This window comes from Pundamilia nyererei, unplaced genomic scaffold, assembly GCF_000239375.1.
Source record: "Pundamilia nyererei isolate P.nyererei 1_Seehausen unplaced genomic scaffold, PunNye1.0 scaffold00083, whole genome shotgun sequence".
Classification (NCBI taxonomy): Eukaryota; Metazoa; Chordata; class Actinopteri; order Cichliformes; family Cichlidae; genus Pundamilia; species Pundamilia nyererei.
Window position 1 is genome coordinate 1,153,745 of NW_005187484.1, and position 21,173 is coordinate 1,174,917.

Genomic DNA, 21,173 nt, shown 5'->3' on the forward strand with positions numbered 1-21,173 from the left:
TTTTTTTTTTAAAGTAACACAACAATGGGCACAGTGTTTCTGAGCATCATAAAATACAAGGTGTGTGAAGGTCTACCTGTAGTTTAACCACCCGGTAACAGTGGACTCCTCTCAGATCAGTGTGGCCTCAGTATTGACGATATAACCCACACATACCTGAGGACACACTCACCTTCTTGTGTACTGCTTTCCTGGGAGTTCATGGCCTCTAATAAAGTTAAGCCTCTTCTTATGAGTTCTCAGATCTTTTAAAAGTTCCCAACTCTTATTCTAGTTTTACTGTCTAGGTGGAAGAGAAAGAATGAGAGAGGAAGGCAAGTCTAAAGATTATTTCACACTGCTGTCTTCATTTTCCCATGAGGCCTATTTTGTATTTTGTAACCGTGTGTGTGTGTGACTGTGTTTTAGCCTGATTCTCTTCGCTGAGTCCGTGTTATAGTGTGTGTGAACACCTACGCACATATGTGTGTTTGTACGGGGTGCGAAAGCGGCGGCAGTTTAGGGTCACAGAAGGAGATCCATTACGTCACCATGGCAGCCAGCCTTAATTACAGCTAACTATAGTTGGAGCAGAGGGAGCAGAAAAGGGAGAGAGAGCGACGGAGCAATGAGTGTAATTAAAAAGTCTATTTGAAACCATGAGATTATTATAGTGATGAGGTTTGTGTAATGGCTTGTACAATACACTGATTCATGTGTCTCATTCTGTGCATGCAAACACTGAAAATATAAGCCTGTGCTCAATACATTACCCGCTCTGTGCCGAAGAATACGTGCCAATTAATAGTACTGGCCTATTTAAAGGTAACATCATGTAAAATAATCTCTAATTGCACTATTGATCCATTTTAGACTGATTCTTTTTTTCTGATCAGCAGGCTAAAATGACCCTAAATTTGAATGTTGTTTGCCATGTTTTTTGTTACAGCTGTTAAATTGGTGTAATAACCACTATCTTTGCCGTAACTGAATTGTCCTAAAGATTTCTATTCAGGATACTTTGAACATAAACATTGTCTCTTATAATCTCTATTTCTACTCACACTTCTAACTGATGGCTAATTTTTAGCTCAGAGAGCCAGTCTAGACCTATTTTCATTTAAGTACATATCTATTAAGTCGCTTTATGGTGCCTGACCCTTTCATGCTGCATCTTTATATTAAAAGCTTTTTATTACTGAAACAGGATCCGTTTCTAATTTGGTGAGAGTAATGGAAAAAGGAACAGAAAATTTGTGTTTCTAGCTAAAGAGAAATACATCTCAAACTTCTCACCAGTTAACAATATAGCCCTGAGGTTAGAGTCCCACACACCAGCACAAATCTCTGTCCTAATGAGGACACAGACGGGATCTTTCAGTTTTTATGTATTAACACAAATCAAAAATAATTATAATATATTTTATTTATTGGCACATTTAACCTCCTAAGACCCGAACTCTTCCACGACATGCATCTTAAATTTCTCTTTGATATTTGGGCATATTGGGGCCCAATGAATGTAAAAACAAAGAATTACCAGATTTTTTTTTTTACCTTATTTTTATCCACATATTAGGATATTCGTTTAGAATTTTGATAGAACAGTAGTAGTATAATGTCCTTGTAAGTGGATATCACGCCCATGTAGAGCAAAATTGAGTATTTTGGTCTAAATAACCCAAAATGTGAAATCCACATATGTGGACGCCAGGTCCTAGGAGGTTAAAGACCCTCAAGGTCACCTTACATTATTACAACAAAATTAAAAAAAAAGGTAAACAAAAATAAAAAGTATGTATGTACAAGTATGACAGTATAAAAGCTAAACGAAATAAAAAATGGACTAAGACAGAAAAGTGATGAAGGGTATGCAATTCTGAATACATAGGTTTTAAGATGTGATTTAAAAACAGAGTTAATAGTGCGGAGATCTGGTGGAAGTGCATTCCAAAGTTTTGGTAGTCAGTCCCATTGTAGTCAGGTGAGCAGTTGGAACAGACAGAAGGGAAGCTGAAGAAAAGGGGAGTGTACGTAGGGGTGAGTACATGTGAAGAAGGTCAGGTAAATATGGAGGCGCAAGGTTTTTAAGTGCTCTTAAGTAAGAAGCAGGATCTTGAAATTGACTTGGAGGTGAACTGGAAGCCAATGAAGCTGTGTTAGAACAGGTGTTATATGTTCAGAAGATCTAATTTTTCATATAATATGAGCAGCTGTATTTTGAACTAACTGCAGTTTATGGGGAGGCTTATGAGGTAGACCATAGAGAAGAGAATTGCAGTAGTCTAAACTAGATGTGACAAAAGCAGTACAAATATGGCAGTACTGTTTGGAGAGAGTGAAGGATGAAGGCGGTTAATATTACGAAGATGAAAATAAGAAGACCGAGTGATATTATTTATATATGTTGTGAAGGAAAGAGGGCTGTCGATACCAAGACTCTTATCCTCAGGGGAAGGGGTGACAACAGCGTTATCAATGGATAATGAAAGACTTTGGTTAGAACTTTAGTCAGTTTTGATTTGGTGCCTATTAGAATAAATTCTGTTTTATTACCATAAAGTTTGAGAAAGTTATGAGTAAACCAAACTTTGATTTCACTTAAACAGTCAGAAATGGATGTGGGTGGGAGAGTAGCTGTGGGTTTGGAAGATAAATAGAGCTGGGTGTCATCTGTGTAGCAGTAAAAGTGGATATTATATGACAATGAGCCTAAACAGACTTCAAAGTTAATTACCCCAGTGATTCTACTTTAGAAACATGAACAGGTAGAAATGGAGGCTGCAGTCTAGCTGCTCATCACTGCCTTTGTTTCTTGTTGAAGTTCAGGCTCTGGCTGCTGGGCTGGGGTCTTCATGCACTCAGCTTTAACATCACTCTGCTCTTGGCTAGCTTTGAGTTAGCATGCTATCTGTGCAGATGCTACTTAAACAATTAAAATTGTTCAAATTCACAATCTCAGGTCAAGATCAAGGACCCTTTGTAGAGACCTGTTACTTGGTTGGCAACAGCAAGTAAAAACTGTTCCCAACTGTTTCCACCACATACAGTCTCAACCATAAAATGTTGTATACCCAACTTTACATCGTATGTTAATATTTGTATTTAAATGGACATAGTTTTTTGAATTTGTTATTTATAGTAGAGTATTTTGCTTTGATTTTTCAAAATGACATGGAAACATATGCACAAGCCTACCTGTAGTTTAACAAATTACAGAATAAATGATTACAGAATTTGGAGAAAAGGTTTTGACATTTTAGCTTTAACTTACTCAAAAATGTGAACTTTTAAAATACTCACTAATTGATTTACTTACAGTCGATTAGTTTATTACTCAATTCAAGGGCTATTAAAGCACTTTAGCTCCAAATCCTCTTTCCTTTTCTTTTCGGTAGTACCTTAACCTCCTAAGACCCAGACTCTTCCACGACATTCATTTTTAATTTCTCTTTGATATTTGGGCATATTGGGGCCCGATGAATGTAAAAACAAAGAATTACCAGATTTTTTTTTTTACCTTATTTTTGTTTTTAAGAAAAATAAGAGCCACATATGAGGATATTCGTTTAAAATTTTGTTAGAACAGTAGCAGTATAATGTCCTTGTAAGTGGATATCAGTCCCATGTAGAGCAAAATTGAGTATTTTAGTCTAAATAACCCAAAATGTGATGTCCACATATGTGGACGCCAGGTCCTAGGAGGTTAATGGATTGGATAATCAAGACCTTGGGAGACTCGCACTGAAACACTTTTACCCCTCATTCACTGGGAACCTGATTCTAAGGCACTTCCCAACTTTCGTTACACAGTTCAGCTGAAACAAGCTCGTACATGTGTCTTGTACTCTCTGTTAAACTCCTGTTTCTGTCTGAAAGGAAAATGAAACAACCTCAACCAGCATTTAGTGTTGTACAAGCAATATTTCAGCCTCACATTCAGACTCTCACATTTCCTAGAAAACTCATGTTCGAGATAATTAATTTCTTACACAAGAAACCAAACTGACGGCTAAAGTATCTCTTTTCAAATATGATGGTTGTTCCTTTTCTGGGCCTCTTTGATTTCCCAAATCAGCATTGCTTCCTGGCCAGAATGTGCACATCATCATTGTTGAGAGTCAAGAGTCGGGGCCGGAGGTGTAGACAGCAGAGTTGTGGCCCGACGAGGTAGCTCTTCTGTTTTGCGCTTAACCAACAGTTGTTTGGTTTCCCCAGTGTATGATTCACAGCAATCCTGTTGGCACTGAGGGCAAGTCAGAGAGATGCGATTGTTTTGTAGCCTTAACAGACTGAATGTTTGGAAGATGCTTTTGGTGTGTGTTGTGAGTAGAGTGCAGCATGTTGGTGCTCATGATTCAATGCACCTTGGATTACCGGTCTACAGTACAGAAGTGATCCAAATGGCCTTCATGTGTGAACTGGCGACCGTGGGAACAAGTAAGGATTTGACTCAGTGAGGATTTCTTTATTAAGACATTGAAAAGGTTAAAAAATACACTTTGTTCTACAAATAAACTGAGTTAGAGTTAACTTTGAAGGTTGACTTAGTCAGTCTTAACTACCTCAAGTGTCAAGGATGGAAAGAGTGATCAGACAGTTTTTACTGAAGAACCGATAAATACTATGCTGGTAGTGTGGAGTATAAATGGAATTTTAATAAGACTTTTTAATCTAACATTGAGTCCAGTCAAGTAAGCGTGGATCATCGTTTTAACGATGTCCCAGGTATCAGTGCAGACTTTTATTTCCATAAGTGAGTATGACAGCCTTTTAAAACTCATCTCTGTTCAACCATCTTCCTACATCTTGCTACACTTATACATTTGCACACACACACACACACACACACACACACACACACACAGACCTGACGATAATGCTCACACATTGTCAGTGATGACATTTCCGTTTTTGTTTCTTTCCTAATTAGCAGTCTCTCCGCTCGTCTGGTGCACCGTCGGCCAATCGGCAGAGTCCGCTCATTACCCAGGGGTTTATTTCAGGGTCTTTGTCAAATGGAGAGTGAAAGTGACAGCTCAATCTAACCTCAGCAATAAGCCTCGCATGGTCGCCTCCTCACTGCTGGTAGAGGGTTCAGCTTGGCTATCATCGAGGGGCACACCGGATGGTACTCTGAAGCTAATTGAAATGCCACCCTGTTCTTTCTTTTCATGTCTTTTCTTTCTTTATCTGCTTCTATTTTCCCCTCTTAGTTCTGGATGTCTGCCTTGGCCATCACTATCCCAGTGCCCTCCGGAGCCTTCATGCCAGTATTTGTCATTGGTAAGAAGTAAATGACTACATGTGTTTGTGTGTGTAAAGGGACAGAAGAAACCCAACCCTAGGTTTAACCCTACTCTACAGGATTACGTTTGTGTAATTTAACATATTTACCAAAAAAATCAAACAAAAATAAATCCTTTGAAAGTCAGTCATGTTAACGTACTATAAATTACTATATATGTTTGCCACTAATTAAATACAAATAATGTTATTGTATTTAATTTGGGAATTTATTTGGCATTATTAGTATCTTTATTTAAGCAGGAAGTGAAACTTATGAGACCAATCTAATTAGCATTCTAGACTGTCACTGGAACTGCTGCCATTGAATCTGCTATTTTAAGTCTAATTGCTACCCTGCTTTCCTGTCCAAACAAAAGATGCAACTATAACAATCATTTCAAATATCCAACTGTCAGTTGAGGAGAGAGGAGGCAATTGTCGCTGTAGGTATATGGTACATGGGATTAGGTGATGTCTTTTGACCTCATAACTTTATATCCTCCTGACACTTGACCAGGAACACCACATCCAATTCAGGGTGGTGGTGGAGCCTTAACCCAACTGTCATAGGGTGGGAGGCAGGGTACGCGCCGGACTGGTCACCAGCCTGTTGCAGTGCTAACACAGAGTCAGGCAACCAGCTTTCTTGTTCGCCACCCCTAAAGTACAGTACAGGTGTACTGGTGTATAAGAAAGGCACATGTACACTATTTTCAAAATGGTTGGGGAAAAAAATCAATCATTTTTAAATACCCTGGTGTGGCTTAATACCAACGTTACAGTTTTCGTTTTTTTAATTGGTTCATTTCCATTTAGAGAAAGGTTTTTCAAATAAGGAGTGCTTGATGCTGTCGTTCACATGAGAACCAAAGCAGTGGTGTATTGCTCATATTTGGAAACAGCGAGAAAATCATAATCAAATACAGTTATTAAACTTTCACTATAAAACTTTTTAGCATACCCAAGACGTTTGTACTTTTTGACCTAAGGATTTATGTTTTAGTGGTTGGCGTTACAGCATCTACTGGGCCACCACCAATATTGCACTTGCGAAATGGTCTCAATGATTGTGTGTCTCTGTTTCCCTGTGTAATTCAGGGGCAGCCTTTGGTCGTCTGGTTGGAGAAAGCATGGCTGCCTGGTTCCCTGATGGCATTAACACAGATGGTACCATCTACCCCATAGTGCCAGGAGGCTATGCTGTTGTGGGTAAGTTAAAGACACACACCATTTCAGCTGTCTCTCACTCTCCATCCTAATCTACATATTTTTGCTGCAATAAAAGACGTTTGCTTCTACAATTCCTCTGTGATTCAGCCTTTGCATTATAAACCTATATACGCATTTTTCTTCTTGACTTTCTGTGAAGGGATTTCATCTTTGATGGCAAGAGAAATAAAAGTGAATGCACAGAAATATTTCCTGTAGCAGAATTGCTCAGTTTTTCAGCTCCAAGTTAAGGCTTTAAGTTGACACTGATTAAAGGTGACACGGAATATGAACAGACTCAAGTACTCCAGACAAAATCAAATTATATTTATAAGATCCCCAGACCAGTCACGACAAAGAAACCTCCTGCAAAACAGTTTAGACACCAGCTGAAAAAAACAACAACAAATTTCTTCACAGTGGTTTTGTCAGATGTTCATATTCCACTAGAAAGTCTGGAAGTTGAATATCCAAGCTAATGTGCAATCCAGGAGTCCTGTTAAGAAGCAGACATTGTTTTGTTGCTTGGCAAAGGCATATTTTTGTTTTGTGTTGACTGAATAATGTACTTGAACAATATATATATGAATACAAAAAGTGTTAAAGGAACATAATTTAAGTGTTAAAAGAATATATTAATAAGAAACTGTATTGTTTCTCTGCATTTTAAGTCTGTCTGTATAGATTTCTGAGAAATGAACTACCAAACATGACACATTATCCCATGTTATAATTTATTAGACAAATGCTAGGCTGTTATTGAGCTGACCATAAACTCCTGTACACCATAGTCTTTGTTTTGAGAAAAATGTGAGGCTATGTGTTCGACAGCTAAGACTTGTTTCAAACTGGATTGGGCATCCACTGGACAGAGTCAAAGCTGAGACCTTAACCTGATTAAAATGCTGTTTGGGGACCTTAAGAGAGCTGTGCATACATGAATGCCCACAAAGAAATAATATGACAGACTAATAGCCATGCAAAGAAGTAGTTATTGCTGCTACAGGTTATTCTACAAGCTCCCGAACCATGAACTGTACTAAACAATGTGTAATATAAGGTTAGTGTTCATCTCAGGTTGTGGCTGTAGCTCAGGTGGCAGAGCAGGTCAGCCACTAATCAGAAGGTCGGTGGTTCGATCCCAGGCTGCATCCTGGCTGCATGCCAAATATCCTTGGGCAAGATACTAACCCCGTGTTTGCCTACTGGTGGTGGTCAGAGGGCCCGGTGGCGCCTGTGTCCGGCAGCCTCGCCTCTGTCAGTGCGCCCCAGGGCAGCTGTGGCTACAATGTAGCTTGCTATCGCCAGTGTGTGAATGTGTGTGTGAATGGGTGGATGACTGAATGTAGTGTAAAGCGCTTTGGGGTCCTATGGACTAGAAAAGCGCTATACAAATGCAGGCCATTTACCATTTATTTGTACTTTTTTTTTAAAGGTTGTATTTACTTAATTTTTAAACCTGCCAGAAACTCGATAATTTTATTACAATTTTTATTAGTTCCAATTTTTAAACAAGGATAAATAGAAAGCTAATGGTAAATATGACAGCTGTTGCTCATCAACTTTTACTCACACTGCACACCCCTGTTTGTGCTAATACAGTCATTAAATCAACAATGCACTGCACTCAGTGTCACAGCTTTGTTATTTAAATATCAAGGGAAGTTAAACACAAGGAGAGCAACTGAATTGTAAAAGTAATGTGATAGACAACAAGTTTGTTAGAATATGTGGGAAAATTTTAATCAACAGCCATAATTTCCTACTACTAGTTTACTACCAATAATTACGCAAAAAACGTCCAAAAAATACCCCCTCTGGACAGTGATAATAATAAGCTAGTTAATGCAAATGATTATTTTAACTTATTAATAATGTCAAAATATTTATTTTCTTCTGGTTTTTTTTTGTTTTCCTGTATGGTTTATTAAACAAATGTACCTTAAACAAACAATACTGAGATCTTTACTCTCTGGTGAACAAACCATGTAATAGAGACATTATGTTTAATGACTCAGAACTTCCCTATGGCATATCTTTACTTCTGTTTGTTGTTACTCATCAGAAGCCACAAACACTGCGACAAGCTAATGTGTGATGTATCAGTCTAGATGATTTATTTGTCTGGATACACAGACGAATAGTAAAATAAGTGATAATAACCAGCAAAGGGTAATGATTGTATACACTGGATAGTGATGCTGTACCCAGTATTTCTTTAAAGAAATGGTTGCACTACATACATTATAGATTCTTCCTGAAGTTGTGTGTCTAATGAGGTGCAGCGTTGCTACAGTTGCTACTTGTTGACAGCCGTGCTGATTATGCCAGTGTTATGGGTTGGCGGTGGCTGTTTTTCTGGGGCTGATGTTGTTGTTGTTGTGCTGCACTATAGCTGATGAGTCACCCCTTTACAGACCTGACACTCTGATGAGCCTCTTTCATCTCGCAGCAGAACTTGCTTTAAGGAATAAGTGTTGGGATGGGCAGAGGGAGCAGCAGCATTTATCTGAGGGGCATACATGGGCTTAATTAAGTTAGGAGAAAGAACAATGAAACCTGTCTATGTAGACTCTCTTACTCACCATCTGTTTCTCTTTTTATTTTAATGCTTTCATTCTCTGGTATTTTCCCCCCTGGTGTTCATCTCATTCTTTGGATTGGTCTCATCCATTTTCTCTGTTAGGATAAACACTCACTTTGCCCATGCTGCTCTTTCTGCTTTGATGTGGCTAGAGTATTCCTCTTTTAACTACTCTGTATTTATTTTTTTAAATAGATTTGCAAATGTAAAATTTCCTTTTATATTGAATTATTCAAAATAGTTGATTTTTGCTTTATGGACATAGGGGAGAAGGCTGTGGGGGGGATAAATGTGTATTTAGTTGCTTGAACTGAGTCAGTATGGATGAGATAGTGTTCAATTATATTCATTTTTATTTATATAGTGCCAAATCACAGCAACAGTTTCCTCAAGGTGCTTTATATTGTAAGGTAGACCCTACAATAATACATACAGAGGAAAACCCGACAATCATTTGACCCCCTATGAGCAAGCACTTTGGCGACAGTGGGAAGGAAAAACTCCCTTTTAACAGGAAGAAACCTCCGGCAGAACCAGGCTCAGGGAGGGGCGGCCATCTGCCACGACCAGTTGGGGTCGTGGAGCCAGAGATTAATAACAAGTATGATTCAGTGGAAAGAGGTCTATTAACAAATAGTGAGTGAGAAAGTTGACTGAAAAAGAAATACTCAATGCATCATGGGAATCCCCCAGCAGCGTACACCTATTGTAGCATAACTAAGGAAGGATTCAGGGTCACCAGATCCAAACTATATGCTTTAGCAAAAAGCAAAGTTTTAAGCCTAATCTTGAAAGTAGAGATGGTGTCTGTCTCCTGAATCCAAACTGGAAGCTGGTTCCACAGAAGAGGGGCCTGAAAACTGAAGGCTCTGCCTCCCATACTACTAAATACTAGAGGAACAACAAGTAAGCCTGCAGTGTGAGAGCAAAGTACTCTGTTGTTTAAGACTCTTCGAGTGAATTAACTTCCAAATCTGAAGTTTGATTTTGTAGATTAGATTATAAATGTGTTCTATACAATGTACAGCTTCTTGTAGACAATGTAAATAATCTATCCCACTGTGCACGCTACAACACTAAGGTAAAATTATTATAATTTTGTTTAAATGCTGTTAATGATTTAAGTTCATTCAATTCCCCTGTCAAGCTTGGATTCATGTGTAGTGCTAGAGCACATCTTGTACACCTGCTGCATTTGGACTGTTTTGTAGGAATATCGATTTAAACACTTGGAGGTGGACATTTGAAGTTTAATTATGTACCTTCAAGTTTGCCGAGCGCAAATATCAAAGGTTTTTTTTCCTAAAATGACCAAAACTTCAAAACGAAGATTACTGTCACAGTAATAACAACCAGTTCTCTGGCTATGACCACTAAAAAATCAGCAGAACTGCCAAGTCAAAACTGGATTGAAATGTAGTAACAACGACCGTAGCAGTGTATGGTTAAATATAGCGTGCTAATTTAAATCAAGTACAGTTTTTAGGTCTTTATAGGCTCAGTAGAAACAGTTTCTGATTGTACCAAGGGAAGTAAAGCCTAAAATTACCACTTTTTATACATGTTTTTATAAGATGTTATATCACAGCTAACAGCAACAACCAATAATAGTGTAATGTGGACATGTAGTAGTTGAAGTAAAGAGTCTTGGAAGGTTGGTTATAAAACATCCGAAAGCACTGCTCTAATTCGCACAAGTTACAGATCATGTTCCAAAACAAGTAATTCGCCATTGTTAGCTTTTCTATTGTATCGTTTGAAAGACTTCTGATTATGTATTTTCATCTTGGGATTTGCTAATTTTACTTCCTGTAGTTTTGGGGGGAACGCAGACAGTAATGAAGTCACTGATGATGGATCAATATGGTAAAGAAACCAAGTGCAAGAAAAAGTTTTTTTTTTTCTTTTAACATCTTCAAAAGACCTTTGAAGAACTGAGACTCAGAAAGCGAAATGTGTAAGTTAGAAATTTTAGCAGCTTGTCAGAATCTTGAGTCTCTGGCATTAATCAACAGTTCTCTTTGTCATATGCTTGGGACAGTAAGATAGTATTTTATTGCTCTTTGAAATCATATTAGTATTGACCCATCTGTTTTTGGAGGGGGGCTTTGAATGCCACCCAAAGGACCCCTTTCTAAAGCCCCAAATCTCACCTTACAAGCAAACGTCTAACCAATTATTTCTACACTTTCTCTCTCTGGTCTTCTACTAACCCCACTGTCCTCTCCCAAACCCAAAGGTGCTGCAGCCTTGTCGGGAGCAGTCACCCACACGGTTTCTACTGCAGTCATCGTGTTTGAGCTGACTGGCCAGATCTCCCACATCCTGCCGGTAATGATAGCAGTGATCTTAGCCAATGCCGTGGCCCAGTCCCTGCAGCCCTCCCTCTACGACTCCATCATCAGGATCAAGAAGCTTCCCTACCTCCCAGAGCTGGGCTGGGGTCATCACGAGTATGTATATTCTAGAGAAACACCAGCACACAACAAGACAAATTACAAATAAGTTTTAATTATGCAAATACCATTATGCAGAATGTTAACTACTAAACCAAAAGCTAATAAGAATTCAAAAAATAATGGAAAAGGTTTATAGTTTGTGCAAAAGGTTAAAGGTCATATAATATCTATGCATCAAATTGTTAAGAAATCTAATTTAACAGTATGCTTCAAAGAAAGGAATAAATTAGGGTTTTGGGAAATGCATTTATTGATTTTGTTAATGATTTTGAAAAGCTCAGTAGCATAGCTTGTAAATGAAAAACCACTATGACCACCAGTGTGTCAGCTTTAGCATAGTGTGAGATTAAACAAGTACAACATGAAAATTACTCAGCATTAGAAGTGTTACTAGGCTAATTTTTGGTACCTAGGACAGCTTGAGGCCAGCTATAATTTTATTAGCCCACAGACAAAATGATTTTAAAATGTTAGCATGATAAAGTTGTCAGTGGGCCCAATAAAACTTTATGTCATCTCAAAAAAAGAATGCACACATTAATTGGTGGGAGCTGAATTAGAAGATTTATTACTTTGTTATAGTTATCTGGTAAATATAAAGGCACCCCTATTATGCTGTTAGCGTAACTTATTATTATGTGAAGTTAAGCATTGCAAATCATAACATGGAAATTTATAAACTTCAGAGGTTGTATGAGAGGGATTTTGCTACCTTGGGGCAGAGTCAGACTCGCTGTACCTCCATTAGTCCACAGACAGCATGCTAACATTTAGCTTTCAAGTTTTTGGCATGATCACGTTGGCATGATAGCAGTTAAAATACTTTTTGCAGATATTAGAGTGTTAGTCTGAATCCACCGCATTGTCGGAGAAATGATATATATATAGTCCCTTTTTAGGTAACTTTCATTTAAGCAGCATTAGCAGCATTATGTACAGCATATTATTATATAGTGGCATTATTCTTGCTGGACATTTGACTACTCTTCTTGGTAGAATTAGCAGAGTTCATGCTGGAAGCTTAATGTCACCCTCTTTTATCGATTCGAAAAACCAGTTTTAATGTGTTTGGGAAAATTGTGTTGTTGGAACACCCAGTAGTGTCAATTTTTCAGCTAAAAACAGCTCCAGAGAGTTATGCTACCACTACCACCATGCTTTATAGTTCCTACACGGTTAGTGTTCATTTTTTATTGCTCTAAACATACCTTTTTCTTACATTTCTGGTAACTATTTGTGCCAAGTAAGAAAAAAAAAATCTCTAAAAAGCATCTGGCTTGTGCATGTGAATAGATGTAAAGGTGTCTATTTTGGAGCATTGCCTTCTTTCTTGGTCTGCACCCTCTTAGTCCATGGTGATATTAAACTTGATTCACGGTTGACAGTGATGCAGATGTTCCAGCAGTTTGTAGTTCATGGCAGGTTTACGCCTAGGTGGTTCCTGGGTTATTCCTGAACAATTTCCTCTCTGAGGGTGACAGCGTGAGTCTTCTTCCAGACCTAGGCAATGTAGTGACACATCTGAATAGCTTGCATTTACACAGTTGGTAAAACCAATGATCTCAGAACCCCAGATGTGGCTCCAAGAAACCTTTCTAAGGTGAGAAAGAGACTTCAGCTTTTGCATTGTTCTGATTGGTCAGTCCAATGAGTGTTTTCAAAGAAATCCTTTTTAAGCTGGCAAAGGGAAACTACTAGTTGTAGAGAAATTTCAACCACAACTGTAGATTCTTTAATGGCGCTGATAAGTTTATGGTGGCACTCAGTGACTGATGATCAACCATGGAAGTTATTTTGCAGGGCAGCCTTTATTAGATGTTGCAAGAAAGTTAGGATTTGTGGATAAAGATAGCAGGATAATGACACTGTAGCAAAGAGTGGCTTGTGTGGAGTCAAACTGGAGGCTCAGCAGGGAATTTTCTCCTATGTGGCATGCTGTTTAACTATGAATGAAGCGTTGAGACATTTCATTCTGCTGATTACATCAGCCTAACATACTATGGCTAAACTGTATGAAATATACTGACTGTATGAATACATTTGTGTTTAGTTGCTCACTAAATAACTGAATACACTTGCTTCAGCATTAGTCTGCAGTGTTTTTTAATGGCTTTGACTGTTGCCTTTAATTTGGGTGTTTAAACTCAATCATAGCACTACAGTAAAATCTGTTGCACAAAAATACAAGTGTGGCTGGAGGAACCTGGCTTGGTACATGGCTTTTAATGGACTTCATATTTAATAATAATGCATGCCAAAGACACAATGTTGAATAGGATTACCCACTGCCTGGTGTCATCAGAGCTCTGTGATTCCATATAAAAGCGCTGTTGGTGTAATTGTTTGGAACTGATGTTATAGATGCTGCCAAAGCATTAGGTGAACATAATAGTTTAATTTTGATGCGGCATTCACAAATTGAAAGCAATGAGCAAAAGTTTTGTTTGGTCCTCTGCTTGTTCATTATTTTCTGAAGCTGTTCCTTGTAGAGTTACATTTATGTGTGTCGCTTGAGTCCTTCACTTCACAGCATAGGGCTGTGCAATATGACCAAAATCTCATATCCCAATATAAGAATTCTATCGTCCCAATAACGATATAAATCACAAAAATGTAACATTTTCTGTAAATTCTGTGAATCTCTGGCAGCTCGTCTTGCGGGAAGTGTTTCCAGCTGCGCGTCATGTAGCTGGAGTCGAGTGTTTTAACCGATGCATGAAACGATACATTTTTAGACATAAGTTGTAAAGGCTGCTGTTTTCTTTGTGAGTATTTATTATACATCGTGCTGCGGGGAAAAGCCTGTTCTAACGTTTGAGTCTAAGGTTTATTTTTAGCACCTGGCGGCTCTTTTTTTAAAATTCTCATCCGTAAATAATCTGCTCTTTCACGTGATTCGGTTTATTTTGAAAAGTCTCAACAGGATCTTGAGCTTTATTGTGAAAGGTTTACGTGGAACATAAACAAGCGGACACGCGATGCTGATACTGTCGTTGTTGCTAACCACAACGCATAAAAACAGCTGCTTGTCCGTCTGTAGTGTGGTTATATTAAATACAAGAGAAAGAGAGAACTTTAAGAAATTAATATAGCCACTGCAGTGACCATCAAAACGATGAAAAAATATTCCCGTAAACAGTTTATTTTGTGACACCACGAAAGTAAAAAGATAGACGTTTGTTTTTATATCGTCATCCAATATATATCGTTATATCGAACAGCCCTATGCCAGCACCTCAGTTGACCCTCGCTGTCCATCTCTTTGTTATCTATTCCCCTCTCACTCTATCTGCTCTCTCCTCCTCTGTCTCTTCTTATTATCTGCTGTGACCTTGTGGCCTCTCAATCACACTCTCACTATCTTGTCTTGTCCGTGTATGCATGTGTATGTCGGGAGAGTAAGAAACTGCAATGTGAGCTGTGTTTTCACCAAGTAGTTGTTGTCTAGTTTGTAGGTTCCTCTTATTTCTGATTATATAATGCTATTTGTAGCAGGGAAGACATGCCACATGAAAAAGCTTGGGGAGGCTGTTTAGCACTGCTGTTCGGTGTAGGTTGGAATATTATTCTCACTTATATTTGTAAAGTTTTGTAAACCAGCTAATCTTCTCTCACACAAACTGAATCTTCTCGTTAGAAACACTTTGGTCAAAAAATAAAACCTTTTTTTTTCAGTGGCCTGTCTAAAAGATTTTTCCAGTGTGGCACCTTTTTCATCTAACCTCATTACTGCCAGCTGTTGCAGTTCAAATTAGCTGCATAAAGCATAGGTAGCCTTCATCTCAATATATCCTAGTGGTCATTGTGATATTACAAGAAGCCTAAAAAGAATTTTCCCATGAATTCACATAACGCAACTTTCTACAATAATATTGTATGAATCCTGTAATGCCTAAATAAGATCCAAGTTGTCCATGCATGTACCAATAGGCATAACGATAAGGGCCAAACTGTGATGGCTGGACAGCTGGGTCAGAGCATCTCCAAAACTGCAGCTCTTGTGGCATGTTTCCAGTCTGCAGTGGTCAGTATCTATAAAAAGTGGTCCAAGAAGGAACAGTGATGAACCAGTGACAGGGTCATGTGTGCCCAAGGCTTTTTGCCACAAAGCAAAATTGTTCAGTTTGAGGAGCATACCAATGAGTTTGAGGTGTTGACTTGGCTTCCAAATTCCCCAGATCTCAGTCCATAGGAGTATCTGTGGGATGTGCTGGACAAACAAGTCTGATCCACAGAGGCTTCACCTCACAACTTATGGCTTAGAGGATCTGTTGCTAACATGTTGGCAGATAGCACAGCACACCTTCAGGGGTCTAGTGGAGCCTATGCCTCGACAGTACAGGCTCTTTTACCAGGATAAAGGGGACCAACACTATATAAGGCAGGTGGCTGTGTGTGTGGATCTTAATGATTACGTTTGCAAATGTTTAAAATCACACATGCATAGAGTGTGTGTGTGTGTGTGTGTGTGTGTGTGTGTGTGTGTGTGTGTGGATATGAGCCTGGACATATTGAAAATAAGTCATGACACAACCATCTGTCATTTTCTGTATATAACAACACGTTGCCAGTATTGTGAATCCATATGATATGTATAATGTGTTTGTTTGTGTGTAAACACTGAGCACGTACACAAACTCTTGGAATCATCTATCTTCAATAACACATAGGCCTCCATGAACTTGACTCGTTATGCAGAAAGCTCTTACCTACCTCCTCCTTCATTTACTCTATTTTCTTTGGTGCCTCTCTCCTCACTCTCTCTCACACACCACTTTCCATCAGCAGGCCTGTGTGTGTGCGTGTGCGTGTGTCTGCAGCATACGCAAGTGGAGGTGGAGGCGGACCTGTAGGTGAGACACTGTAGGTAGGTAGTGTGGCCTGCTCCAAGCAGAACGTGTTTTTCACTCTAACTGGAAATTATCCATCTCACACCCACGCAACCATCCACCCACACACACACTCACAAATCCAGGAACACTTGTGTAATGCCTGCCGTGCAGTGCACGCATATGATAGCATGTACATTTGCTCATACTCCCACACAGGCATGGACAGAATTAGATTTTTTTTTTTCAATGCTTTGCTCCCGCACAACTCTTACAGATATGAGTGCAGATACAAGCAGACATGTTGAGATGGACACAAATACAAAGATCTTATATATGATCCGCTGCGGATATGAAACCTTTTCCTGTGCCTTCCGTTCTTCAACACTGGAGTGGTATTTGAAAGAAAGTGTGGCGACTGTTACATAACATCACTTTCCATGTGTTTGTCTTTTGTTTATTCTGTCACTTTGCTTTTCTTAGTCATTTCATAATGGCCAGTTCTGATTGATTGAATAGTCTATAGTCCGCTGTTATCTCTATTTTTCTGACAATAATTGGAGCTCCGGCAGATGATCATTACAGCCCTTTAGTTATTAGTTTTCACCGCTTGTCCTGAATGTCTGCACCCTCTTCACTCAAGCATGTAGAAACCTAACAGCCAAACCTTCCCTCCATTCTGCCCTGAGCAATGCGGATGATCTATGAAGCCTGGGTTTATAACCCTATAAGCTTGTTTCTCTTGGCTCAAACATATAGGTTGATGCTCACTTCGATATAAGTCAGACTGATCAGTATCTTCCTGCCCAGTCTTTGCAGGGGAGGAAGGTCCAATTAAGAAGAAACCAATCACATTTCATCAACTGCCTTTGATATCTCGAGGGAAATTAGTCTTGGCAGTGGTTGTGGCCAGTTCAGAGGCATGCATTACATTATTCCCTCAGATCCACTATCAAATTAAAAGAGGCTGCTATTGCACCAGAAAGGATCTTTTTGGTCACCTTTTTTTTTTTTTTTTTTTTTTCTGCTTTCCATTGCAGACTAATAGAGCACTGTAACGATTCAGTCTCCTTCCAATGGTTTTTTTTCTCTTAATGATAACATTAGGTATGTAGAGAAACAGGAAAATCTTTAGTGGTGCCCAAAATATGCTGAATTTCATTAACATTTCATGGTCTCTGATCATGGTTTGATTTACAAGATGTCTAAAAGTGGTGAGTTATTGATAACAAAGATAAAGACCTTCTATTACTTTCATTTAGATTACAAAACTGCATGTTTTTTTTCTAATTGTCCTCTTGTTATATAGCCATAGGGTTATGGTTTTGGCAAGCTTTGTAAAAGGGTGGGAATAAATCTAACAGGCACATGCCTGCTGAGGGTACATAAAATCAAAAAGTTATGTTTCAATTATTAATTTCTTTCTAGGAGTCTACTTTCCTCACTATAAGGATTTTTCTTTGGGACCATTTTTTTCTGAAACTAAATTCCAAAGTGCTTCCGATGAAAAATGAAAGCTGGTGCCACTAATGTCATTTTTCAGTGCTGTGAGGCACACAAACAAGATTTAGTTCACCTCCATTGTGTACAGTGGAAGTAAATACCTCAAAACCTAGACAAATAAATCCAACACTGTCTGAATTTAGATACTGAGTCAATCATTTCCTGGAATTACAGTAATATTGGACAGTTTTTCAGCCTCGAGATTTCTGTCCAGTGGCATTAAAAAAAATACTGGTTCTAGAAGAACTCCCTTCCTGTTTTCATGTTCTTGTCTAATATGGTTGAGATACTACTCTTTACAGTGTAGGTTAAGTGACCCTCGAATACTGTTTGTAAAGTGGAATTAGGCTTTGATACAACACCTCAAGAGAGTCAATAGAAAATCTTTCTGCAGAACTGTGTTGTTGCCATTCATTTCTCTAAGAGGGATGTTGGACTAACTTCATGCATTGTGTGTATTAAAGAGGAGCTGGCAGACAATGGTCATCAATTTACCTTTGTATTTAAAGCGAGGTCAGTGTATTGACTTGTCACCACAGAAGGAGCCTGCATCCTGGCACGGCTGCGGAGGCTTGGCAGCGAAAACCACTGAGTGACTGCGGTCATGTTTGCAGGTTTTGGCAGGCTCAGGCTTTCTCAGGGAGAGAAATGCGAGTGCTTTTGACTGGTGTACTGGGGCGTACGATTATGCTGAGGCAAGAGCTGCTCGCGAAATGTCACCCACTTTCCAATACTGTACGCAGAGCACCAGCATCCGGATGACGTGTCGACAGAGTAAGGTGTTATTGGATTGACCGGTCAGCTGAAAGAAGGATGTGCTGTCAAAGCCGTACAGTATGTGGGGGGAAGTGTTTATAGATCCATGCACTAATCAAGCTTCAGTTGACAGTTCATCAGAGGAAAAAGTGCATGACAGTCAGCAACAAAAGGGCTATTCAGAGGAATGTTTAAAAAAATTAAAAATGAATTCTCGCATCCATCTGTCTTATTCTCACTTTTTTTTTCTCATCTTTATGACCACTTGATAAATGTCTCTCCTCTTTTCTCATTTCAGGAAGTACAATATTCGTGTTGAGGACATTATGGTACGCGACGTGCGGTACATCACACTCAACTGCTGCTACAGAGACCTGCATAACGTGCTGCTGACGGGCCAGCTCAAAACGCTCGCACTCGTGGAATCAGCTGGTACACACAAACACACGTGCACCATCGTAGAGATCAGTATAAAGTCTGAGTAACACATTTAGAAGTTTAGTTTCACGTTATTCCACTTGTTGATACACAAACAGGTTTCATTGCAATACATACACTTATTTCCAATGACACACATGTCCAGATATTTTTTCTATAAGAAACCACATGACTGTATTTATCTGTGTCTACAGCACAAATAGAGACAAATTTTAAAAATGTGTGAATGTCTAATAATTAACTTCAAAGGTTTGTCTAAAAACTGAAATTTCGAACCACCAGGGGTCAATATGGAGCCTATTGAAAATCACCAATGTGTAAAATTGGTTACTATTAGCCCCGTTGTGCCATTTGAATGTTATTTCATACATTTTCTACAAAGTTGGCATCATTAATGCTTTGAATCAGTAAAACCTTGTTATTGCGTTGCATTTTATGATGAAATCTGCCCGCGTTTACCACTGCTGAATACAACTTTTAATTAAATTAATTGTTGATTGATTGCAAAGTTACCCCTTAGATGTTCTTAGCCACTTTCTCTGATATGAAGAAAGTCAGAGCTCCAGCACTTTGAGATTTCTGAGAACACTTTTGGCATAACTGCATCCCTCTTTTGACTTCAGAGCCACTGCATGGCTGCATAGCTCTGCTGATGTGTGGTTCAAAAATAACAACCCTGAAGTCAGTAACCAGTAGTCAGTAAAAACCTCTTGAGATTGTTTGCCTTCCACCATCTACTTTCCTTTCTTGTGAGTATGTTAGCCTGCGGGTGCATTCGAGGTGTGTCTAGCTATTTTATTTTAAGTGTGTGCACTTTGCACACAAATTAGTAGGTGGCCTGGATTCAAATTTCCAATGGGCCAAAATCGAGTTTGAAACGCGTAACTTAATGTGTCAGAATGCACTGGTTTATATATTTATGACACAGCTCTGTGCTGTAGTCTTTGTTATAACAAAACAGAATAAACTTTATTTGTCACTTCTGAGTTTCTGCTCAATTTCGAATGAAATCGAAGGCTGAGCTCAACACAAACTGAACACACAGCTCCCACTCCCACTGACATCTGTGCTTGTTAGCATACAGTGTGCACAGTCTGTAAACTGGTTTCGTTTGGCAAATCAAATTAGTCTTTCAAAAGATGGTTGTAAACATACACGGCAGACCCAGTGGCATTTTGATACTTTTTATTAATGCTTTGACGGTTGCTGTCCACAATACTCACAGAGCTGCAGCTCTCCCGCTGCCCGCTCAACATTATCACAACAACAACGCCAACCACAGGACCCAGTACAATATTTAATTCGGTGGGGTGTGATTGCGGATGCCGTGCAGGTGCGTCCACCTCCTCTGCACGGCACCGCAGGCCACGCCCCGCCACAATGGTCAAATTGGGCAAATCACTGGCCTTAAATGGGCATTGAAACTGCACTAATATTTCCCAGTGGCCCAGATTACTGTGTATAATTGAAATGTTGCCACTCATACTGTAGTATGAGTGACTACAAACCCACAGAGAAATGTTGTATAACCCAACACTCTGTTTTAATTGGTTGTATTAATCTCAATTATCTTGAGCTCATTATACTTGTTGTCTTGTACATAACTCCATTCTCATTCTTGTTTCCAGCTGCAGCAGGTTGCTGCTGTCAGCAAAATAGCTCTGAAATGCCCACTGCATAGCACAAAGCTGCATAATTCTCTCAGTTTGACACATCCTATATAAAAGATGAATGTTCTGGCTCTGAAAAGGTTCTTTTCACCTACATTGTTGTCAGTGATCAGGGACTACCATCAAAGCAAACAGGGTCTGAGTCATTCAGTGAGAAGTGCCATGCATGGGTCCCCTGATATTTAAAAAGAATATAAAGATTTGTTGTTATTCATGACTAAAGACCCTACTTTAAGAGTACTAAGCATTCATTTAAATCAAATAAGAAAACAAATAACAAAATTTCAATCCATCCATTTTCTGCCTAAGCAGAGAAAAGCCCAACTGTATCCCAGACCACCTCCTCTAGATCACTGAGGTGTTCAAGGCGAGACATAATCACCATTTCTCACATTCATCTGTGTCACAGTCAGTATACGTTGTGTATGCCTCTGTCCTCATGAAAGGACTTTAAGAT

The 21,173-nt window shown here is 39.0% G+C and overlaps 1 protein-coding gene across 1 annotated transcript in view; it reads left to right on the top strand.

Annotated features, from left to right (window-relative positions):
• clcn2c (chloride channel 2c) overlaps window positions 1-21,173 on the top strand; it is a 170,781-nt gene that overhangs the window by 115,201 nt on the left and 34,407 nt on the right. Inside the window, exons 16-19 of the mRNA XM_013912200.1 lie at window positions 5,196-5,265; window positions 6,367-6,477; window positions 11,301-11,514; window positions 18,907-19,040. Of these exons, the coding sequence (XP_013767654.1) occupies window positions 5,196-5,265; window positions 6,367-6,477; window positions 11,301-11,514; window positions 18,907-19,040 (529 nt within the window). The remainder of the gene's footprint in view (window positions 1-5,195; window positions 5,266-6,366; window positions 6,478-11,300; window positions 11,515-18,906; window positions 19,041-21,173) is intronic.